The 25,115-nt window shown below is 48.7% G+C and overlaps 1 protein-coding gene across 4 annotated transcripts in view; it reads left to right on the top strand.

Annotated features, from left to right (window-relative positions):
• Positions 1–1,824: 1,824 nt before the first annotated feature.
• CD6 (CD6 molecule) overlaps positions 1,825–25,115 on the top strand; it is a 40,816-nt gene continuing 17,525 nt past the window's right edge. For all 4 annotated transcript variants that reach the window (XM_082628159.1, XM_082628158.1, XM_082628157.1 and 1 more), the window contains exon 1: positions 1,825–1,979. In XM_082628159.1, coding sequence (XP_082484285.1) covers positions 1,919–1,979 — 61 coding nt within the window. In that variant the 5' untranslated portion in view covers positions 1,825–1,918. The remainder of the gene's footprint in view (positions 1,980–25,115) is intronic.

The following is a 25,115-nucleotide window of genomic DNA, read 5'->3' as shown; positions in this document are numbered from 1 at the left end:
TTCAGGAGAACTTTCCAGCACTTGCTATCTCCTGTATTGCCAGAAACGGAAGTCTAGCCGTCTTTCCTGTGCGATCAAACATGTGTCTCTCAGGATGCTGCTTATTAGCAGGAGACCACCCACTGTGTCCATCCTACCCTGGCCTGCGGTTGGTCACCTGTGTTTGTGAACTACCTGTTCTTTGAGGGTGGGGCTGTGGTTTCCTCTCTTCCTCCTGAAGGAGGTCTCTCTAAGCGTCGGTTGAATGGAGTTGAGAATGGAAGCGGGAGGTATCCACCTGCTGCCTGTGCTACCAGAACTATCCACAAGAGGGCAGCCTCAGCTGGTGCCAGAACTCCATCCACCCCACAGGGAGGGGCAGGGGGGGCCCAGTTCCCTGTGGCTCCAAAACCTGTAACTTCAGATACTCCCTCTCCATTCCACAGGGCGGGGAGATGAAGACAAGCAAGGATGAGGGAAGTGTCGAGCGAGGCCAGGTGAGTCTGAGATGGGGTCATGATGGGGAAGGGTCAGGACAGAAACAACCTCCTCTGGACTCAACTTCTTCAAGGGTTCTGTTTGGACGACCAAATTAAGTGACCTGTTCCTTCGTTCACTCAACAGCATTTGTTCGGCATCAACTGTAGGCCCCACAGGGAGCGCAGGGGTGAATTAAACACCCTTGGGGCTTCCCCAGTGGCGCAATGGTTGAGAATCCGCCTGCCAATGCAGGGGACACGGGTTCGAGCCCTGGTCCGGGAAGATCCCACATGCCGCAGAGCAACTAAGCTTGTGTGCCACAACTACTGAGCCCGCGTGCTGCAACTACTGAAGCCCGCGCGCCTAGAGCCCGTGCTCCACAATGAGAGAAGCCACTGCAATGAGAAGCCCGCGCACTGCAACGAAGAGTAGCCCCCGCTCGCCGCAACTAGAGAAGGCCTGCGTGCAGCAACGAAGACCCAACACAGCCAAAAATAAATAAATAAATAAATAAAAATTTTAAAAAAAACAACAAAAAACCACCCTTGGTCCCTGCCTCTTTCCCAGTGTCCACTGCAGCCCAACTGAACAGCTCAGCATTTCCCAAACAGCCCTGGGCGGCCTGCCCCCGCCCCTTTGCTGCTCCTGCTGCTTCTGGCCCAGCGATGTCTGCCCGTCACTGCCTGTTGAAATCCTGCTTATGCTCCTGGGCCCGCCTCCCGTGCCTGCTTCCACAGAGCAATGAACCTCCAACCCAGGACCCAGGGGAGCGGGGACTGGAGCCTTCTGCGCCATCGCCGGGGATGGTTCCAGCCTGCAGAGGGGGTGGGGCAACCATCTATCAGACCCTTCCTGCTTTACCATTCTCTGAGGGGAGGTGGAGGTGCTCCCTCTTGAAAGTGCAAGGACACGTCCTCCTTCTTCCCAGCCATCTTTGCACCTGAGAACAAGGTAAAGCTTGGGATTCAATCCCATGAGAGCCAGATCCCATGGACTAGGACAGAAATGGGTCACTCATTCACCCTTCTAATATGTACTGATGGAGCGTTCTACTTACTATGTACCAGGTCTCCAGAAATGAGGCATGCCCCCCCTGCTTCCCTCTTCCTTAGGAGACCCTTGAGGCCCCTGTGTGTGTGTGTGTGTGTGTCTCACTCTGCGACCCTTGGGGTTCAGCCAGGCTTGGGGGGCTCACAGTCGAGGCAGCTGGGTTCTCCTCGCCTATATTACCAGCCTTGCTTCCTGGAGACCAAAACCACAAGTAGAGCACAGAGGCGTGAGAGACACTCACAGGCTGGGTTTGGCCGCATGCGTGCAAAGGGGAGCTGTCTCCTGCAGAGAGAGATACACAAACGGGAGCAGCTAAGGGCGGAGCAGCTGCGAGGGGCACTCGGTAGCCTGCCCACCTTCTGGCCCTAGGATGGTGCTTCCCACTGGCGGGCATGCATAGCGGTCGGAGATGACACCAGACATAATGCTCTTCTTCGTGGTTGCTGGATTGCTGATGGCAGCTCTCTCAGGTAGCCCTCTCCCCACCTCCTGTGGCTCCTGCAGGAGCGCCTGGGACCTGCCCTCCTGGCCCCTTTTCTGCTTGTTTTCTCACACTCACCTGTCTGGAGCCTTTTAGCCAAGACTATACTCTGGTACCAGGATGGTCCCAGCTGTGTCAACAGCATTAGGGGCCCAGAGAGGGTACAGGGACCCCCGTGAGGGGCTGAGGCTGTGCCTGGGCAGTGCTAAGAGGACCCTGAGGGTCAGATAATGTGGGTCGCATGTGGGGTGTCTTACCAACGGGCTCCCAGGCTCGGAGGAGGGAGACACCTCCCACCCACAGGCTCAGGAACCCCTGCATCCCTATTTCTTGCCAACTCTCAGGAAGGAACCGTTTCCCTTCCAGAGAACTAGGACCACTGACGATCGTATTTTCAACCCCAAAGCTGAGGCCCTGGGTTCACCAAGCTTGTACCGCTCACAGCAGAGCCGTCCTGAAACAGAATTCGGGAAGCTAAGCAGAGCTGGGGACAGCTGGCCGCTGGTTGCTCCACTGGGGATAGTTTAGGGCACAAATGAACAGAAAGGCTCTTGAGGCTCCGATCGTCCCTGATCTTGAGCTCCGCCTGGGTGCCAAAACACCCTTGAAACCTGGGCCAGGCATCGGGTGGCAAGAAGTTTTGGGCGCTGGGCTGTGCTCATCGGATGCTTGTTGGCCCCTGTGGAGTGCAGGGTCCAAAGTGGCAGAAGCTGAGCAGGAGATGCTGTTGCTCTGGGCCCTCCCACTGGGGGATAAGGAGGTGGGTACGGAAACAGAATCCTGGGCCTGGGGGTCTGGGTCCACCTGGCAGCAGAGATGCTAAATGCTTTGAGTGTGGTGTTAGGGAGACCCAGGAAGGCCCCATCAGGAAGGCTGGAGCATTCGGGGAGCCATGGGGGGCTCTTCTCCCTGCCTCTGTCTATCTAGAGGCACGTGCTCCCAACCTCCTGAGCTCACACTGGTTCAAGGAAAGCCGTTTAGCTCTGGGATCAGGAATAGGTGCTCCTTCGGCCCCATAGGGGCCCCGGAAGAGAGGCTTTGCCTGTCTCACTCTACCAGGAGCCCCTGGAGCTTGGCCACTTTCTGCCTCCGAGCTGAACAGACAGATGGTCCGAGAGTGGGGCCCTCGCTCTGCGTCTCCATCCTCTGTTCTCCATGAGCCGCTGGCCTCGGCTCAGAATTAAGTCTGGGTCTGAGAGGTCTGCGGACCGGCCCCTGGGCCCTGGGATCTGGCCTTGAACAGTGCCTGAGGGAGGTGGGAACCTGGGCTGGGCAGAGCCCAGGAAGGTGAAGCGGAGGGTCCCTTGGGGCCCAGTTCCTCACACATCACCTTGTCCCTGCCCGGCCCACTCCACTCTCAGGATAGTTATTTACTTACTTCGTGTTTTCAAAACTGTACTTATAGTCAGTTGACTCACTTGTTACGAATACAAGTTCAGTTTTGAAAGGAAACTTTATGTCACAATTATAAATGGAAAACTGACATCATTTGCCACAAATAAGAGGTAAAGGTAAGCATAAAAATAAATGGCGGTGAGGGCTTCCCTGGTGGCGCAGTGGTTGAGAGTCCGCCTGCCGATGCAGGTGACACGGGTTCGTGCCCCGGTCTGGCAGGATCCCACATGCCGCGGAGCGGCTGGGCTCGTGAGCCATGGCCGCTGAACCTGCGCGTCCAGAGCCTGTGCTCCACAACGGGAGAGGCCACAGCAGTGAGAGGCCTGCGATCCGCAAAAAAATAAATAAATAAATAAATAAATGGCGGTGAAAACCAGTTCCTCTGATGTGTTAGTGAAAAGTTAAAAGAATGTAACAGCCCTTGAGCCTGAAGCCTTTGCCAGCCCTCTTTGTTAAAGGGAAGATGAGGGGATGATAAAGACATCCTGCCTCCAAATTGTTATTTTCTTCTTGACTTTTCAGGGAGTCTGAAAGCCCTTTGGGCAGGAATAGCCTCCTCGCTATACGATTTAATGGCATTAAACGCTGCTCCCTTCGACCCTCCTGAGGGTGCGCAGTGGTATAGGTCCTAGTGCTGGGAAATAGGGCCTGGCAGGAGGGGCACTCTGGGCAGAAGGGAACGTGAGAAAAGAAAAGGAAAGAAAGAAAAACAACGGGGAAGAGGGGGGAAGGAAAGGGAGCTGGGAGAATGAGGTCCCTAAGGGAGCTCCAGGGCATCACCCCGAGTGCTGAACGTGGCCTGGGCGGGTTACCAGGCTGTGCCCTCAGACCACAGGCACGTGGAGTCTGGCCCTCCTGGGTCCTGGTAGACCCGGCCTCCCCTTTCCTACTTCCCTTTGCAGTCCCACCTCCAGGCTCCATCCTGGGCCTCACACAGCTGTTTCTCTGGCCAGGCTGGTCTGGATTCTGGGCCGGCTTCTCGGCAGGCCTTGGTTTGTGCTGATGAATGACCAGGGCCTAGAGAGCCACGCTTCCGAATGCTCTGCTGGTGCTCCATGGAGGCCTGGGTCCAGGACCTCTTTGTCCACTTATCCTCCAGTTCTGCCTCAGTTTTCAGATCAGCCAAGTGGTGATGGAGAGGTGGAGAGAATGAACTAGAAGTCCCTGACCGGGGAGGTTGGAGGAGAGGGGAGTCAGGAGACCAGCCGATTGCTGCCACCCTGCCTTTAATTCACCTTGTGACGGTGCTTCTCGGCTCTGGACCTCAGTTTGGGTGGAATGGGGCTCTTTGGGCAGATGAGCCTTAAGAGCTTGGTCAGATCTGACACTCTGCATTAGATGCAGGAACAAAAGACCCGGCCATGCCCACCAGGGCTGAGCAGAGGTCAGTGACTCGAATTCCACCCGGACCATGGTTGGCGAGGTCCTCAAGGGCTGCTGTTGTGCACTTGAAAAGGCTATTTGTGGTTTTACTTTAAAAAATAGTTTCTTTTTCTTTTTTTTTTTTTTTGCGGTACGCGGGCCTCTCACTGTTGTGGTCTCTCCCGTTGTGGAGCACAGGCTCCGGACGCGCAGGCTCAGCGGCCATGGCCGCTCCGCGGCACGTGGGATCTTCCCGGACTGGGGCACGAACCCGTGTCCCCTGCATCGGCAGGCAGACTCTCAACCACTGCGCCACCAGGGAAACCCCTAAAAAATAGTTTCTTAAATTAACACATTTAAAAATCTATTTTTCCTTACCTTGTAAATTCAATACACAGATCTCATATTTTTTGCAAGTCCAGTAGTTTTTAACAATGGCTCTCAAGGGGCCTTTGTTTAATATTTCAGCAAGTCAGGTTAACAGAGTAAGCCTCCTTAAATAATAAATACCACTGACAAATGTAGCTAATTGAGTTCCCTTAGGTCTGTGATGTCTAATCTAGCTGCTATTAGAATGTGCCATTTGGAATGCGTTCGTCTGAATGGAGATGTGTTAGGAATATAAAATACACAGCAGAGTTTAAAGATGTGTTCAAAAAACGAATTGTAAAATATCTCATTAGTAACTTTTATATGATTACATTGAAATGATAATATTTTGGATATGTTGGGTTAAATAAGTGTTACTGTTACAATTAAGTTTACCTATTCCTTTTACCTTCTTAAAAATGTGCCTCCTAGAAAATTTAAAATGACATATGGAGCTCACCTTACATTTATACTGGCTAGCACCACCTTAGATACTCTACACTACATTTATAAATTTAATGAATTTGATTTTCTTATAAATGCTTCAAATACCTCTAAGAAACACAACCTTCCCAAGGATTTAAAAGAATGCTTATAGATCTGAAAAAATAACTTATTAAGAAAGTGAATATTAAGTTCTCTTAAGTAGTCTAATCAAGTTTACAGATTTCAACTGAAGTCAGTTACTCAGTCACAAACATGAGAAACTCTATGGCCAAAAGTTCTTAAACATTAAAATACAGGATTTTATACACCAACATACAGAACTTGACCCAACATAAACTTAACAGAAAGGTACAGATACTATGGGTTTTTGTTTATCTCACACCTCTATTTTTTAAATTCTAATATTCCTGGGCTTAAAAATCACTTACCAAGGAGAAAAGAATCATACCATTGCATGTAACTTGGCTTATCCCGAGCAGGTTGGAGTTTCCATCTCAGTGGACTGAGATGAGGATAGCTTTTTTGTTGTTTTGCCAAAATATAAGATATGATTCTCTTGTGCTGCTGATGGATAGCCCATGACCTCTGATTGGGCTGGTTGCTCGACCCACAATCCAGGTTTCAAAATCCTAGTTCTCTCTGTCTCCCCCCAGCCCAGGGAGTTTTACCACTTGATTGGATTAAATTAAACAAATGTTTACTATTCTTTTTTTCCCCCCATGTTCTTCCTGCCTGGCAAGACTCCAATTCATAGATCTATAAATAACATATGACAGACATCTGCATATTTCTCCTAGCTTAGTCTGGCTCTCTGGTCATATGACTGGTGGGGACAGTTAGCATGGCCGTGACCATGGTGGTAATGTGAGACAAGGCAGCTCCTAGGGCGTTGGGTCTGGCATATTTAGCCAAACATAGATGATTCCAGAGGGATCTAGAATGAGTGAGAAACGCTGCCTACAGCCTCCTTCGTTCAGCTCGCATTTATTGAGGCCTGCTCCGAGCCAGCCTCATTTCTCACAGGAATGCTCGAAAATTAAATTGGGCCCCCAGCTGTCAGATTCTGAGGCTGAAGCATCAGCCGTCCCCCTGGGACAGGGAGGGGTAAGCAGGTGGCTCCAGCTGAGGCTTTGGGACAAGGACCTGGAGGAAAATACCTCCCTGGCATGGGGCCCACCCTCCCCCTGCCTGGATCACAACTAAATCCCATGCCAGATGCTCAGCCCTGCGCTGAACAGACGCTGGTGGGGCTGGAATGCCTGGGTCGCTTGCCTGCCCCAGTCTCAGTGTCCTCCAGACCATCCATCCCACCCTCAGCACTGGCCTCCCATCGGCCAGGTCAGGGCGAGGTGTGTCCGAGGAGCAGCATTTCCTGGGGGCCCTCATTCCTTCCCTTCCCGGTGATTCCTAAGGCTGCCATCCTACCTGACAATTTGCTTGATACTCTTAATGGATGTTTTAAAGTAAAAGGACATTTATTTTTAGAAAAATCTTTATATTGCTGCCTTCAATATAAAGCCATTGTAAATCACCTAATGGTAACAATGGTGAAAATAAACATCATGGAAACAATGTTATTCATTTCTGGCCAGACATGTGGCATTTAATACCCTGTCAGTGACCACCTAAATGTGAGCTTATAAATGTTACCCAGACAGGACAAAGATCTCTTATACGTAAATACAGGATTTAGGGGTTAACATGATGCCATTTGCACAATAAACTCATTTACCCAAGTGACAACTCCATGGTGTAGGTGAGGAAACAGGGGGTTAGCAAGGCTGAGGCCTGTCCAGAGTCTGGAGCTAAGATGTGCCAACGCTTGAGCTGAGGTGTCCTGACGGGAAAGAGTGGCCCGGCCTGTCTCCTGGCTGGCTGCCCCCGGGGTTCCCTCTGAGGATGAGGCATCTCCCCAAGGTGTTGTACCCTCCCGGGTTTGCAGCCTCAACATTGCATCCAGGGACAGCCCTGAGGGGCCTCTGGGGTCCTGGGACCCCATGGAAGACTTCTCAGGATCGGATGGGAACAAATGGGCTGCCTCTTTCAGCAAAGCCCAGCCTTCATGGGTTTGCTGTGTACTTACCCTGCCCACCCAGGCCAGGAATGAATGAAGTGAAGCTGAAGAGACACAGTGAGCCAAAGGAAAGATTGCCTGGCAGGGGCTCCATCTACCCACAATTTATTTAACACCTGCTATGTGCCAGGTCCGGGGCTGGCACTGAGAATATGAAGGTTTGACCTTGAACATATTAAATGTTGAGGAAGGTGGCAAAACATACAAGGGTCATTCTGGGATAGATGTGACAACAGGTGCAATCCGATGACAGCCATAACCACCATCCACTGCAGGGGACTTACATTCTCCAAGCGCCAGCCATGCTTATCCTGTCCTACATTGACACTGGGGCACTCGTCTCCATTTTACAGGTGGGGAAATGGAGGCTCAGAAAGTTCTGTATTTTAGCCCAAGCTACTGTCTGATGCTGAGTTTAAATCCATGTCTGTAGATCTCCAAAACCCATGTTCTCCATCACTGGGCTGCACTATTTCTGGGAGCCAGGAGTCAGAACAGGGAGAGCTTGAGCTTCCCGGAGAGGGGGACATCACTGTCCCAGAGGGGCTGGACACGGGGGATAAGAAGGCTTTTGCATACAAAAGAAAGATGGCAAAAACATCCTAGGCACGAAGACATTTTTTTAAATGTGTTCATGCAAAGGCTCGTGAGATAGTCGTGTTGTGCCAGTATCAACTTCCTGGTTTTGGTAATTTACTGTAGTTACGGAATAGGTCACTGTGTCAGGGGAAGCTGGAAGACGAGTGCATGGGACTTCTCTGTGCTATTTTGGCAACTTCTTGTGAGTCTATCATTTCAAAATAAAAAGTTAAAGGGAAAAAAAAGGCATTTCAGGCAAAAGGGCCCATTTGAGCAGAATCTGGAGAGCGTGGTCTAAGGCCTATTGGGTAGGTAGGGCCCCAATTCCCAGAGGAGCTGGGCTCCAGGCTCTTTTTCTGCTGACTCATCCAGACTGCTGTGCCATGAGGATGCAGTGAGCATGCCAGGCACAGAGACCGGCCCAGAGAAGGCCCACACAAACCGTACATTTACATTTACATTCGCCAGGCCAACAGATGTAAATTCATATACCTGTCTTCTCCTCATCACAGCCCTGTGAAGTATGAGTTATTGCCCCCATTTTACTGATTAAGCAACTGAGGCTCAGAGAGGTGAAGTGACTTTTCCTGGATGGCACAGTAAATAGACTGTTAAAAGATAAACTGAGGCATATTAAAATTCTTAAACTGAGCAAAAATCAATTCAAAAAGGCAGCATACGATCTAGCAGATAGAAAGGACAGGTATAAAAGGGGACTTTTATACGCAGAAGGGAGTAGGAACAAGAAAGTTATACTAGGCACAAAAGCAGACTGGTTACTGCAAAGTTACTTTGTTTTTGTCGTTTATCGTTATTTTAATTTTATTTTTTTTAATTGAAGTATAGTTGATTTACAATCTTGAATTAGTTTCAGGTGTACAGCAGAGTGATTTAGTTATACATACATATATATCTCTTTTTTTTCAGATTCTTTTCCCTTATAGGTTGTTACAAAATATTGAGTATAGTTCCCTGTGCTGTCCTTGCTGGTTATCTCAAAGTTACCTTCTTTTAGGGGATGGCGGGGTCTAGCAGGCAGATGACCTAACTAGTGCTGGTCAGGTGATTCCTGATTGACTGGTTTAAGATTCCATTTCTGGGAGAGCTGAAACCATAATTAAGTCTCGGCTTGGTGATGTGGGGCTTTAGCATAAACAACTCCACTTGGGGCCTGTTGTCTTGTTTTTTGTTTTATGGTTTTTTTTTGCGGTACGCGGGCCTCTCACCGTTGTGGCCTCTCCCGTTGTGGAGCACAGGCTCCGGACACACAGGCTCAGCGGCCATGGCTCACGGGCCCAGCCGCTCCGCGGCATGTGGGATCCTCCCGGACCGGGGCACAAACCCGTGTCCCGACCTGCATCAGCAGGCGGACTCTCAACCACTGCGCCACCAGGGAAGCCCTGTTGTCTTGTTTTTAACAAGACCCACAGCTAACTAATAGGCGCCAGATCTTTAACTTGACTTTATGACTCCAAATCCACTGTTCCCCAGCCCTGGAAGATGGGCGGGGTTTGGAACTCCAGCCACCTCAAGATTTTTATAGGAAAGGTCCCCCATTCTCTGGGGAGTTTTCACCTCAGCTACCAACAGCTGGGCTGTCATGGAACTTGGGTGAAAAAACCCGTGAAGGAACTTATGTGTCAGAAGCCACTTCCTGGCCAAGCTTCCACTCAGCCTCAGTTTCCCCAGCCATAAAGTGGGGTCAGTGGCAACCTCCAGAGCCCAGGGCTGGGATGAGGCTCCATGAGACAATGGCTGTGAAGTACTTGGGGAAACACGGGGCTTCTTGGGCGCCAAAGAGCCCCATGGCCACAGCTACTGTCGGGCCTGGGGACAGGGCAGGAGCTCGCGGAGGGAAGCCCGGGTTTCCGCCCACCATTTTGTAGACTCCTGTGGCCCAGCTGCCTCTGCCTGAAAGTGGCAGCTGAGACAGCCTCCAAGAAGCTGGGCAGGGAGGCAGGGCTGAGGGGCTGAGGAGGCGGCTGCGGAGCCCTTGGGAGATGCTGGATTAGGGTACCATAATGGGAAAGTGACCCCCTTACTTTCCCCTGCAAGGGGGTTGCCCCCGCATCTCCACTGAGTGTTAGAAGATGGCAGGGCACATTAGAAGTTCCAGCCTGTAAGTTTCCAGGACACCCCCGACCGCTCTATCATGACCCTGAGCTGGGCTGGGCTTTCCTGGCAGGGCCAGCAGAGTCCAGGGAGTCTGCACCCGGAGCTGGGGGCCAGGGCTGTGCAGGGACACAGGCTGTGTGAGTGAGGGGGGCTCCTCAGAGCTGAGAGCTTCTCAAGGTGTCCTGGCGATCCCATCTGTGTGCCCCACTTCCAGTTTGGAAGTCACCTACTGAGCCCCAAGCCAGGGAGAGCACAGAGGTGAAATCACTGTGTCTGTCATCAGCCGTGTGCAAAGCCAAGCACGGCTCTGTCCATCTTGCAGAAGCACAAAGTGATGCTTGGAAAGCTGGAGCCACACAGCGAGTTGCCAACAGAACTGGGACCAGAGTCACTTTCTGGGCACCAACCAACCCATCCCCGCCAGCTGCCTCTGCCTAAATGGCGCTTGGGGAAAGATTTTCTCTACACTTCAATAAAATGTTTGCTAGGATGTTCATCTTTTCCAGAAGGGGTGCCTGGGACCTGGGCTGGGGCGGGGGCAGAGGTGGAGAAGCATGTCCCGGACAGGGAGGACATCTGCTCCCCATTCTGCTCAGCGAGACCACCTTCCTCTCTTTCCTTCAGCTAAACTAAGTAAACACACTTGCCAAATGAATCAAACTCCTTGGAGAGACGTGCTGCACTCTCCAGATGGGGTTCTAGAAATACCGCAGCAGTATCTGAGCTGGAAGACTCCATCCCCAGAGGGCTGCCAGTCATTGACATCTACCCATTTGTCAGAGGAGGAAACTGAGGTGCAAAATGGGGAGCGAGGCACCCAAGGTCAGGAGCAGGGGTGAGAAGGGTCTGCAGGCTCTGCCCGGGGTCCCTTCCCACATTACCCAGAGGGTGTGGCGCTGGCCTGTGCCCACAGATGCGTCCTCAGCGCCCCCCGCCTCGATGTGGAGATGGCAGGAGAGGGCTGTGGTCTGACGTGGGTCTGAGGTGAGCACAGCTGACCCTGGGCTCTGATATATCAGCCCTGTGAGGCGAGGAGCTGGCTTCCTGCAGCCACTTTGCCTCCACCATCTCAACGGCTCCCCGACTGTTTTGTTTAGTTTTATTTAAAAAAAAATTATTTCAGCACAGTTTTAGACTTACTGAGAAGTTGCAAAAATATACAAAGATTTTCCATATGCTCTTTACTCAGATTCCAGACTAGTAATATTTTTATCATTTTCTCTATTTTTCTGTCTATTACATTTTTCTTGAACCATTTCAGAGTAGGTTGTAGACGTAACTTCCCTTTCTCCTAAATACTTCAACATGTCTTAAAAAAAAAATAAGGTCATTCCCTTATGTAACCACCGTACACATATCAAAATCAGATGATGAACATTGCTACAAAAATAATCTGTAGAACTTTTTCAGATTTTGCCAATTGTTCCAAAACAATTTGCCTTAGAGGCAAAAGAAAATTCCATTGAATGTGTTGCATTTCATTCTCTTTATTTTCCTTTAATCTAGACCAATTGCTCAGATTTTTTTCTTTCAAGATATTGATCACTTTGAAGAGTACAGGCCAGTTATTCTGTAAAATGTTCCTCAGCGGGGCTTGTCTGATGATTCCTCATGATTAGTTGGGTTGTTTCTGGCAGCAGTATCACAGAAGTGAAGTTGTGTCCTTCTCAGACATGGTATCAGCTTGTCCCATTACCCACGGTCTAACTCTGATTGCTTGGCTAAGGTGACGTCTGCTAGGTAAAGTCACTCTTCTCCTTTGTAATAAATATGTCTCTTGTGGGCAGATTCTTTGAGAATACGTAAATTTTTTGGTTCCCTTCAAACCTTTACCCACTCATAGTATTATGGCTGATTCTGGCCTGAATCAGTTATTATCATGATAGTTTCTTGATGGTGATGTTGTGACGCCATCATTGTTTTACAGATACAGTGGCCGACTCAGCTTTCTCTGCTGGCTCAGCTTTCTCTGCTGGCTCAGTGAGTGGGAACCAGCTGGCTCAGTGTCTTGAAGGCTGGTGCTGATGGGGCCAAGAGTGAGCTCTCAGGCTGAGCCTCTGACGGCCGCCATCTTGCCTTGCCTCCTTGTGGAGCCTGGCGGGGCTCCTCCCAGCTCCCCGGCCCGTCCTCCCTCCACCTTCACAGCTTCCTGCCATTCATTTGTGGAGCTCCTATTACGTGCTGGGCACTGTTTTTAGCCACTGAGAATGTAAGACAGAGTCCCAGAATTCAAGGAGCTTATATTCTAGTGGAGAAAACAGACAAATGAATAAACGTTTAAAAAATAGTATCGTTTCAAAGCAGAAATAGAGACACAGACGTAGAAGACAAATGTATGGATACTAAGGGGGAAAGGCCGGGGGGAATGGGAGGAATTGGGAGGTTGGGATTGACACCTATACACTATTGATACTATGTATAAAATAGATAACTAATGAGAACCTACTGTATAGCACAGGGAACTCTACTTAACGCACTCTGGTGACCTAAATGGGAAGGAAATCCAAAAAAGAGGGGAAATATGTATATGCATAGCTGATTCATTTTGCCATACAGTAGGAACTAACACAACATTGTAAAGCAACTATCCTCCAATAAAAATTAATTTTAAAAAATGACTACCAAAAAAATATAGTATCATTTCAGAGAGGAATATGTGCAACAAGGGATATAGAGCAAAGGAAGGAAGACAGAGAGACTGGAATGGGGATCCAGGTAAGGCCTCTGATGACACGTGAGCAGAGATCTGATTGATGGGATGAGCTGGGTGTGCCAAGATCAGGGAGCAGGACATTCCAGGCAGAGGGCATGGCAGGTGCAAAGGCCCTGAAGCAGGAGTGAATTTCACATGCTGGAGGAGATTACAGAGGGAAGGGGAGAGTGGAGGAGATGGAGATGGAGAGGTTGACACGTGTCAGGGAAAACAGATCACGTACGGGCTTGGAATTAATCCAAAGGAAATGGGAAATCATCAGAGAGTTTTAAGTATAAAAGGATGTGATTTGATTTGCCCTTATGTATATACAATTATTTAACAAATATTTTTTATAAAATCAACTTCGTATGTAAGCCTAAGTAAGTTTATTTAAACCTAGACATCTTCTAGGTTTCTTATATCTCAGACCAGTGTTGCTTCAATAAATTGAATATATCTATATAAACAGATAAGACACTCAGAACAACTGCGTCATTCATTAGCCTGACAGCCAAACCCAAGTCAGCTCTCCCTTTGTTAAAGGCTTGTAATCCCCAGGACTGAAGAATTGGAAAAGGAATCATCTGCTTACTGTGTGATTCAATACTATTTAATCTTGGATCTTAAATTGGTCTGGTGTGGGATATACTGTGTTAACTGGTGGAAAGAGCAGTTTGGGGGGGGGCAGTGGGGACAGCGGGGCTGTGTTGTGAGGGAGGGAAGCAAGGTCTTCTTGGCAACCTCACATCAGGGGCTGTCGGAGGAGGGCAGAGGGGACAGGGACTCACCCAAGGTCATAGCAATGGCTGGTCTTAATTCTACCATCTCTCCTTGTCACTCCCACCTGGTTCCAGCTGAAAATTCAGACACGATGTAAACATTAGTCATCCTTACTGTAAGAATGTTATAACAGCCACATTAAAAGAGATCTCACCCAGCACGCACACACAGTGAGGCCTTTCGTTCCTGAGGGAAGGAGTGTGTAGGTCTCTGTAGCGTCGTGGGCGTTTAGTCGCATCAGCGCGGAGGTGGGTGTGCTGAAGGGCACTGTGTTGGTTATGATGAATATTTGTCAGAACGGCTGTGAGAACGTGGATTCTGGGGTCTCGGAGACCAGCATGGGATCCCAGGCCGCACCACCTTCTCTGTGACTTTGAGCAAGTTTCCAAACCTCTCTGAGGGGAAATGGGTACAACCGGAACGTCAACTCCCCAATTCTCGCTCTCTAGATAGACTCTAGAGCCCCCCCGTGAAGATCTTTAGAGACCATTTTTCATCACCTGCATCTGTGGAGGCTGGCTCAGTTCCAGCCACGTGTCCATGTAGCCATGAAACTCAGTCCCACAAAGCACTTGTGGATTTTTTGACTCTGGCGATCTGGAAGTGAAGGCCGGCACATCGATCCGTCCTGCGGGTTCCCCTCCTTCTCTCTCCCAAGACTCCCTAGAAGCAGCTGTGGGCTCTTGCCAGCTTTTGCCTCCCAGAGGTGACCTTTGTTGCAGGTACGTGTGTGACAGTTTCCTAGGGCTGCAAAGTACTACAAAGGGGTGCATGAACAACAGAAATGTATTGTCTCACAATTCTGGAGGCTGAAAATTCAAGATCAAGGTGTCAGCAGGGTGGGTTCCTTCTGAGGCTGTGAGGGAGAATCTGTTCCACGCCTCTCTCCTAGCTTCTGGTGGTTTGCTGACAATCTTTGGCATTTCTTGGCTTCTAGAAACAAATCCCCATCTCTGCCCTCCTATGTGCATACGTCTGCCTCCAAATTTCCCCTTTTTATGAGGACACCAGTCATACTGGATTAGAGCCCACACTAGTGACCTTATTTTAACTCTGGGAAGACCCGATCTCCAAACAAGGTTGCATTCTGAGGTGCTGGGAGGTATGGACTCCAACATATCTGTTTTGCTGGGACACGATTCAGCCCATAGTAGTGCACACGCGTGTGTGTGTGTGTGTGTGCACATGACTCAGGAGTGGAATTTCTGGGTCACAACTATGGAAATGCTTTCTAGAGTGGTTGTGACGGCTTTGTTCCACACCCCCCCCCAGCAATGTACAGAGTCCCTACTGTTCCCCATTCTCACCAACTCTCCATATTACCACCCTTCTTAATTGTCGACAATCTAGTGCCTGTGCAAGAGTCTCTCCCTGTGGCCTGACGTTGCTTTCCTCTGCGGCTGTGTGGCTGGGTGTTTTTCATATGTTCAAGGGTTCTGTGTGTTTCTTCTTCTGTGAAGGGCCTCTTCCTGCCTTTTGCCCATTAGTCTATTGCTTGCCTTTTCCTCACTGGTTAATGGAAGAAGATTCTTTTCTGAGGAGGGTTTCCACTGGGGAAGGTGAGGAAAGAAGAAGATAAAGGGGGAAGTTAGGTCATCATTTCTGGCCTTAAATTTCAAGAACTCATCCACACAGCTGCTCCTTCAAGGGAAAGACAGGAAACCATTTCAGGCCCTGAGTCTCTTTCTGGAATCTCTGGGGCCAGGTTCAAATCAGAATCTAGAATGTTAGGATTTTAGAGAGGTGACATGTTTATGTTATGTAATGTCTCAGCAGGGGCCTGAGCAGCCCCTGTAACCAAATACCTTAACATTTCTGCAACAAAATATATGATTTTTCACACCATGTAGAATAAATAAAGACCACGGACAAGCCGGCATCATTTCAGGTCAGGAAGGCCACCCACAGAGTTATGAAAAATCCAGGGGTATCTGGGGTTTCAGAATTGCATTAAAGATTGTGCAAGCGTGTTGCCAAATAGTTATTAAGAGTCAGGCCCCATGACGATCATTTTCTCTTTTAATCTCCCAATAGCCCCAGGAGGTGGCTATGAACATCACCGCTTACGTGGACAAAGGTCACTGATGATACTAGAGTTTAGGAAAAAGAGTGCATATATGTATATGTAAAACTGATTCACTTTGCTGTACACCTTAAACTAACACAACATTGTAAATCAACTATATGCCAATAAAAATTTTTTTAAAAAGAAAAGAAATCCAGATCCTGGTATTAAGAGGAAGAGATGGGATTCAAACTCACATCTGTCTGACTCCAAAGCCCACCTGCTTCCAGCTCTGCCGTGCTGCCCCTAACCCTATGGAGGTGGCTGGCTTCTTGACTTCTCTGCTCCCCAGGACTCTGGAGTTTAGAAGCAGAGTCACCAGCCAGAGGGGTGGATTGGGAGGGCAGGATGCGGCAGGGAGGGAGTAGGTGGGAGGTCTGTTGGCTGAGCCAGACCCTCACCCCAAAGCAGTGGGTGCTGGTTGCCAGAGCTAGAATGCCCACCTCAAACCTCTGCAAAGCTTCCCAAGGGTCCATCATACTTTGGCATTGACCAAACATTCAGTTGGCTCTCTCCTTGCCCCAGTGTGAAGGCCTCCTTAGACACCGGAGGGGGAGACACTGACCAGAGATCTTACCTGTTGCTGGGGTTCAGGGACTGAGAAAGCAACAATGTCTTCCCAGCATTTAAGTCAGAGCTCGAGCACCTTTGCAAGGAAGGATAGGGAAGCCCTGTGGCGTCAGGCCACTGGTGGGGAGAAAGGGTGGCATGGAGGGTGGTAGGTCACTGCCCCACATGACCTCTCCTCGGAGCCCGCTCACCCCCTGGAAAGGTACAAGTTAGATCTCCCAGGTTGCTTGGCAAAGGCTCGGATATTTCCTGTTCTCCATCATGTTCTCATCCTTGAGAACTCCTACTCATCCTCTAAGGCCCCTCCCAATTGTCAGAATGATTCCCTCTCACCTCTACTCTTCCCAGAGCACTTTATTCTGACCCCTGGGATAGCACTTCTACCTTATCATAATCAACTCTGAGTATATCTTCGTCCTCTACCATGGCTTGGGGCCTGGCCCAGAGTCTGGCCAAGAATGAGGAACAAATGAATGAAGGAAGGAATGGCACCTCCCTGCCTAAGGGCTAAGATAGGCAGAAACGTGAAAGATTTTGAGTCACTTCAGAAGTGCCCTAGACGTGACTTATGGAGGGGAGTGTGGGGTGACCGTATCACCAGAGAGCTAAGAAGTGGGCTTGAATTTAGAGAGACCAGAAGTTGAATTCTGGTTCCGCACCTTAGTAACTGTGGCCTCGGGCAATTCGCTCAGGTTTCTTACCTGGAAAACTGAGACTTCAGTGGGCCCAACGGAGAGTCATAGGAGAGTGCGTGCTGTATGTAAAGCAGGGACACACACATGCTACCTCCTCCCAGGGAACCCAAATTTATTTCCTGAACATGAATTCATGGGCCTGGTTGACCTTGTGGCCGTTGGCTGCTGCCGGCCTTCAGCTGCTAAGGACACAAGGTGGCCGTGGAGATTCAGGCTGAACATCCCCCATGCCTCCCCAGTTTCCCCTTTGAATCTGGATTTGGGCCTGGATTTGTTTAGAGAGAGGAGGTGGGTGGTGAGAGGGGAGGGGCCCCTTGGAGCTGATGGGCACGGCAGCTGAGCCAGGGTTGGTCCCTACGTCCCAGGAGACATTCTGGTCCCAGCCTGCTTGGGAAGGGCTGTGTTTCCTTCCCAGGAGGGATGATGATGATGACTTCCAACAGCTGCTAGATACCTGATATTAAGGGGGTCCTTCTCTTAAGGGGGCTTTCGGCCACCTCAGGAAGGTGTCAACATCACCCCTGAGAGCTGGGGGATTTTCACCCCTTGCCCACACTCAAGTTCATTCACCCAGAAACTGCTGCTCCAGCAGCTATCAGAGACTTCGAACCAGAGTCACTCCTGAGAGCCAGTGGGTGGGGACGGGCCCCCTGGAAAATCCTGCATGGCCCAGCAGAATTTCAGCTTCCACTGAAACCCAGAAACCCAGCCCTGTCCTTCGTACAGAGGCCAAACTCTGGGGGATTTTATTCTTGAATTTCACAGACTTGAGTTTCTAGCTTAACACAGCAGGCCCTGTCCTGCCTCCGGGCCTTTGCATGTGCTGTACCCACTACCCAAAATGCCCCTCTGCCTTCTCTCACTTGTGGAAGCTGCCTGACACAGTGGAAAGAGTGAATCTGGGGAACAGGCTTAGATTTGAATTCTGGCTCTTTCACCACCAAGCTCTGTGACCTTGGAGTAGTAACAATTTCTCTGAGCCTCTTTGTCAGTTAAATGGGTTTCATAATAGCACTTCCTCACAGGGTCATCATGATGCTTCTGAATGACGTCTATAAAGCTCTCTGTTTAATAAATATGGATCTGCTCCCTCTGCCCCAATGAAATGTTCCTAGACCCCAAGCCCTGGCCCAAAGGTCACCTCTCTTGCAGTAACTTCCTGAACAGGTGTAATCAAGGCAGCCCAGGAAACCCTTTGTCTGGGTTCAAATACTTCTTTGCCTTTATTTATTTATTGGCTGCATCTGGTCTTAGTTGTGGCATGCGGGATCTTTCGTTGCGACGCGTGGGCTTCTCTCTAGTTGTGGCGCAAAGGCTTCTCTCTAGTTGTGGCGAGTGGGCTCCAGAGCACATGGGCTCTGTAGTTGTGGCACTCGGGGTCTCTAGTTGTGACGCACAAGCTTCGTTGTCCCGTGGCATATGGGATCTTAGTTCTCCGACCAGCAATTGAACCTGCGTCCCCTGCATTGCAAGACAGCTTCTCACTACTGAACCACCAGAGAAGTTCCCCTGCTTTGCCTCTTATGAGCCCTGTTGTTCTGGAAAGTTCCTCCACACCTCTTGGACCCTATATTTCCCCATTTTTAAAATGGGGATAATAATACCTTCCTCTGAGCATCATGATGGGGATGAAATAATTTAAAACTATTAAAAACCCATGTAAGCATACAAGACTCATTGGCAGGGAGCATTGATATGATTCAAGCAATTTACAAAGGCTTTTTCACATATGTTGTCATTTAAAAAAACTGTTGTTTTCATTTTCAACACTAAAATTATATATAATGTAAATAGTACAGAATTTAGCAACTACAGGAAAACAAAGAAAGAAATTTACCTGTAATGGTAACTATTGTTACCACCCTGTTATAGAATCTTCCAGGCATTTTGTTAGAGAGAAATATTGAAAAACACACAGAAGTACAGAGAGTGTTTCAACAACCCCTAGGCATCCCCACCACCCAGATTTAAGAAATGTTTACATTTTTGCATATTTGCTCAGATCTATTTTAATAAGGAAGAAAACCATACAGATGCTGCTGAAATATTTCCTTATCCCTCCCTCCCCAGAGCACTCACGCTCCAAGGTGTGGTGTGTGTACCTTTCTTTTCCATGTTTTTATACTTTTATTACATAAATATATATCAATACCCAATAGATAGTACATGTGCCATATTTTCTATAAATGGTATCATATTGGATGTATTGTTCTACAGCTTACTTTACTTGCTCAATATATGTTTCAAAGATCTATCCAAGTGGATAGATATAGATCTAGTTCATTCTTTTAACAAAATAATTCAGTCTATAAATATAACATAGTATCATTAATTATTTCCTGATGATGAACTGTTAGATTACTTCTAATTTTCTTTGATTACATACGGTGCTGCAGTGACAATCCCTGTATATGTCTGCATGTGAACTTGCCAGCAAATATTTTTCTAAGCTATATATAGAAAAGTATCATTTTGGAGTCAAGATATCAGCATCCTCAACTTTATGAGGTCTCTTTGGCCATTTTTCTATGCACTGTATTTACAAGAATATGATCATCCTGTGTATCTTGTTTATAATCTTTTACTGCCTATTACTCATATGCACACACACATCTATCACATATATACATTTGTCCTTGTTGATTCTGCAGGATCTTCTTCGCTACTTACTGGGGCCAGGTATTGGATTTTTGTGTGATCTTGTTTCAGTCCTGTGAGGTTTTTATACCTGTGAGGTGAGGGAGACAAGTTGGGCATATGAAGAGATTTGCCCAAGGTTTCCATAGTAAGGAAGAAGCTGGTTTTCAGACCCAGGCTCGTTCAGTTCCAATCCCATGCTCTTTCTGCTGCCCAAGACCTGGTAGACGGTTTTACGCAATCCACATGCTAGGGCCCCATCCAAGACCTACTGAATCGGAATTCTAGAGGAGGAACCTGGATGTCCATCTCCTGCATGCAATGGTCTGAATCCTTACGGGAGATCGAGAAGATGGGGCTTGTAAAAGGCCAGTGTCTCTGGCCTGCTGAGCTCACTTGGAGCAACTCAATCATGAGTTGCTCATGATTCTCTATGCTTGATGGTATCCCATCTTACCATCTGGTTGCTGCAAAGAAGGTAGAGTCTGGCATGGGAACCTGAGCAAGCCTTGGGGCCAGGTCCACAGGAGCCTTTGCTTTTAGAGGAACTCCTGTTACCATGGCAACTTCAGTCCACATCTCATCTCTAGGAAAGCTGGATGCCATGTTTGTAGAGCCAAGGAAGGGAATAGCGAGTTGTGAGTGTGAGGCAGCTCTGCTAAGCTTCCTAAGAAAGACAGGGAGGCAAGAGGAAAGAAGGCAGCTTTGGGAGAACTGGAATTGTCCCTTTGCAGAGAAAACTGAGGCACCCTCAGAGCCATCATTATGCCTGGGATGAATGAATAGATAGATAGTCAATGGCCAGCTGCCCTCCTATGTCTATTGGGGACTGAACAGAAGAAAGCAGGGTGGGGAGACATAATGGCAGTGGCCATGTACCACGTCCTAAGCCTGTTACATATGTTATCCATGCACCCCCTCAAAGCAGTCCAATGTGGCTTATGTATTATGCCCAGTGCCAGGTTAAAACTGAAGTCTAGCAGGGCTCAGTGACTTTGCCAAGGTCACACAGCTAGTGATCGACAGAGATGGGTTCGGATCACTATTCTGTCTGTCCCCAAAGTCTCCGTTCTAAATCATGAAAAAAGAATTTCCTGTTTGTTTCCAGTTTGGCTATCACAGATAAGTTTACTATGAACATGTACATAACATTCTTTATACGAACATATGGTTTCTTGTTCTAAATGAATGACTGTACCCATTTGTATTCCCATCAAAAGTATGGGGACAGTCCAGTCCCCCTGTATTCCTCACCGGTTCTTGGTTGGTATGATCAGTACTTTGAATATTACCTGTTTTAAAAGTGTAAAGATGGGGCTTCCCTGGTGGCGCAGTGGTTGAGAGTCCGCCTGCCAATGCAGGGGACACAGGTTCGTGCCCCGGTCTGGGAAGATCCCACATGCCGTGGAGCGGCTGGGCCCGTGAGCCATGGCCGCTGAGGCTGCACATCCGGAGCCTGTGCTCCACAACGGGAGAGGCCACAACAGTGAGAGGCCCGCGTACAGCAAAAAAAAAAAAAAAAAAAAAAAAAAGTGTGGAGATGTATCTCACTATGGTTTGATTGCATTTCCCTAATGATTCATGACATTGAACATTTTTGTGTTCATTGGCCAGGTGTATGTCTTCTTTGGTTAAATGTCTGTTCTTTTATTAGTATCTGAGAAGACAACAAAAAAAACTTGAAAGTAAAAAAAAATATCCCAGGAGTGGCAACTGTGAAGCTGATGCATTGGTGCTGGGAAGGCTGTGGACTCTCCTACTCCTGGGATCATCCCATTTACGCTTACTTCCCTAATACTTACTCCAGGCCCCACCACGTGGTACAAGTTCAGCAAGTGTTAATGGAATTGAATGCAGAACAGCCATAGACTCTTTTCTCAGCTTTCAGGAAAACGTCGCTCACACGCCCTCACTTTCCTGAGCATGAGAGTAGGCAGGGGAGTTCCAGAAGCAGATCGTACCCCAAAGCCAGTGGTGAACCTTGATTTGATCTTGGAGTTTCCTCTCACTGCAGATCATGAACTCTTGTCTGTTACCTCCCCTGGGTTTGGTGATGGAAAGGAGGGGAATTCAATCTGGCATGTAGGGAGGATGTCATGCAGGTGAGCATCCTCTGTTACATAATATGGTGACACATACAAGCTAAAAAGTCTGGATTTCTCTGACCTGAGTGACTGAGGACCTTTGGGGCTGGGACTCTTGAAGCCTTTGTCATCACTTTTCTCTGTCAATCACGTGCTGCTTTAGCTTGGGCTGCTATAGCAAAATAACATAGACTGGGTGGTTTAAATGTTTGTGGCTTAAACAACAAACGTTTGTTTCTCACGTTTCTGGAGGCTAAGAAGTCCAAAATCAAGGTGCCAGCAGCTTCTGTGTCTGGTAAGGGTCCTCTTCCTGGTCTGCAGACAGCCACCTTCTTGCTGTATCCTCACACAATAGAGAGATCTTATGTCTCTTGCCTTTTTTTTTTTTCCATCACGTGGGCTCCATCTTTATAACCTCATCTACCCCAAATTATCTCTCAAAGCCCCCACTTCCTAACGCCATCACAGTGGGGATTAGGGCTTCGAATATGAATTTATTCATATATTAATAAACTATGAATTTTTAGGAAGACATACACATTCAGTCCATAGCCTGTGCATTGAGTTTTCCTTGTGTCCCTAAGCCCTTCCTAGGTATGATGAGAGAGAATGAAAACAAACAAACAAAAATCCTGTAAAATAAGTTCAATAAGCCTAAGACACCAAGTTGCTGACTTTCTCTTGGGTTCCCAGGGGGAAGAAGTCAGCCCAACCTTCCTGGGTTTCGAAAGTCCCCAGTGGGTACAGCCTGGTCTAGTCACATAGACATTGATGCCGGTTACCTCTGGAAGTGAGGACCACAGTGTCCAATCAAGCCCCCAGGACAGCTTCAGTCTCTGCGACAAAATAAACTCCACCTAACCTCTCCAAGTCCCTTCAAAGACAGGACACAGCTCTTCCCTCTGAATCAAGTCATAAGTTATCTGTGCGAGCCAGCACTCTGCTTCTTTCCAATTTTAATGGAATTATAGACTGTTTGTCTTTTCTTTCCAGTTGTTTTAACAATTGCTCTCCACCGAGTTTCGGACTGCTTGTACAGACTGCTCTATTTAAAATAGATAACCAAGAAGGACCTACAGTAGAGCACAGGGAACTCTGCTCAATACTCTATAATAACCTAAACGGGAAAAGAATTTGAAAAGGAATAGATATATGTATATGTATAACTGAATCACTTGGCTGTACACCTGAAACTAACACAACATTGTTAATTAACTATATTCCAATATAAAATAAAAATTAAAAACAAAAAAGCATTTCAGAGGTTTACTGTTCCACTAAAGATCACTAGCTATGAGTAAATAAAACTAGTATTTTTTTTTTGCGGTACGCGGGCCTCTCACTGCTGTGGCCTCTCCCGTTGCGGAGCACAGGCTCCGGACGCGCAGGCTCAGCGGCCATGGCTCACGGGGATCCCGGACCGGGGCTCGAACCCGTGTCCCTTGCATCGGCAGGTGGACTCTCAACCACTGCGCCACCACCGAAGCCCCCAAAACTAATATTAAGCTTAAAAACCAATTGCTCTCCATCAACAACCTCAAGAGAGTCTTTCAAAGAAAAACATTCGCTGTAGGCCCAGCACCCGCCCACTCGGGGCTCCTCCCCCTAAACTCCCTGGGGCTATTTGTCCTTGACTCTTCCAAGTAATCCGTTTCTCCTCTGGCCTCAGAATTGAAACAAGCAGGTTCAGGGAGTGCCGGAGCCAGCCTGTGTGGGAGAGTCGGTGGGGAAGGGGCGGAGCAGCTCATGGCTGGGCTGCCAGACCTCATCTTGTCCTTGTTGTGGGGATGGCGGGCAGAATGCCATCTCAGGGGCTCCTGACCTAGGGAAGGACAGCTTCCTCACGGCTGCGCATCTTTAGAGTCAGGGCCCTTTTGGGAATTGGTCCCTGGGGCTTGACTGAGTGCTGAGTTGTATCACCCTTGGAGGTGGGCTATCTAAGTTCAGGGCTGGCTGAGTGTGGTAGAGCTGGAAGGAGTTTGGAAGACCACCCGGGTTGTCAGAGCTCCCTGCCCCTCGCCTTTGGCATGGTCAGTCACTGAACCAGAAACCAGGATGTTGGATTCCAACCCAGTGGAGTACAGTGGTTAAGAGTGTGGGTTCTTGAACCATGCAGCCTGGGTTCGAATCCTAGCTTTGCCATTTTCTTGCTGTGCCATCTTGAGCAAATTACTGCTAAACTGTTTTGCACCTTGGTTTCCCCACTTTGTGGACTTGCTGTGAGAATTAAACTGGTTAATTCATCTAAAGTATTTTGAAAAGGCCTGGTATGTGCAAGTACTGAATACATGTCAGCTATATCGCTGAGCTGTGCCAGGAAGTTGTGGTGGGTACCTGGCATGTCTTGGGGCCTCCCCTTTCCCCATCAGAGCAATGGGAAGAATCACAAAGTCCTTCCCTTATCTCTCTACATTTCGGACTCAAGATGCCTGAGATGGGTAACGGCTCCCATCGGTGTGGAATGGAAATAGGACACTAGTTACCCATCTGGTTGTCTCCCAAATGCCTGTCTGCAAACTGGGAATGGCAGTCCAGTGCCCACCCAGTGAATCTCAGGACTAGGGGCCAGTGGATGTTTCTGGACAGCGGCCCTCTTTGAATATCTGGACCCCAAGCTAGAGCCTGGGAGGCAGGTCCTCCTGGGTTCAACTAGTCTTCGTCATCCTTGCTCAGGACACGAAAGGCTGGTCTGCATGAACACAATTCGTGGTGGTCTCCCAGCCAACAGTCCCATGGCACTCCAAAAACTTGTGGGCACTGCAGTTCCTGGGGCCTGGTCCCAATCCTGGAGAGGGGCACACCCCACTCCCGGCCCGACAGTGCCCTGGAGCAGCAGCCGGGCCAACTTGGGAGACCACTGCACTGGGAGTCTGTGGGACTTGGGCTACACATGGGACTGTGTGTATTCAGAATTCAGTGGGACTGACAGCCACAAAACTGCTCATAAATAAAATACGTAATCACCTGTGGCTGGGGTCACAGAGGAAAAGCCCAGGGTACGATGAGAAGCTAGAATGAGGCATTGAACTTGGGTGCCTCTGGGTCCTGGAAGACCTTCAGAAGCTTAAAGCCAAGGCTGGTGGGGGAGCCCTGGGGAGAGAGAACTGTGTATCCTGCTTCCATCACTGAACCTGGCAACATGGTCTCCCCCTCACATCCTTAAAAACTCTTGGTAAATTTTTTTTTTGCAAATAATTTTTATATGCTGTGTTTCCCTAACCAATCCTTCGATCCCTTTTAGACAATTCAGTTATCTCC

The sequence above is a fragment of the Mesoplodon mirus genome (assembly GCF_964341445.2).
Source record: "Mesoplodon mirus genome assembly, chromosome: 7".
Taxonomy (NCBI): Eukaryota; Metazoa; Chordata; class Mammalia; order Artiodactyla; family Ziphiidae; genus Mesoplodon; species Mesoplodon mirus.
This window is presented reverse-complemented; position numbering and strand designations above follow the sequence as displayed.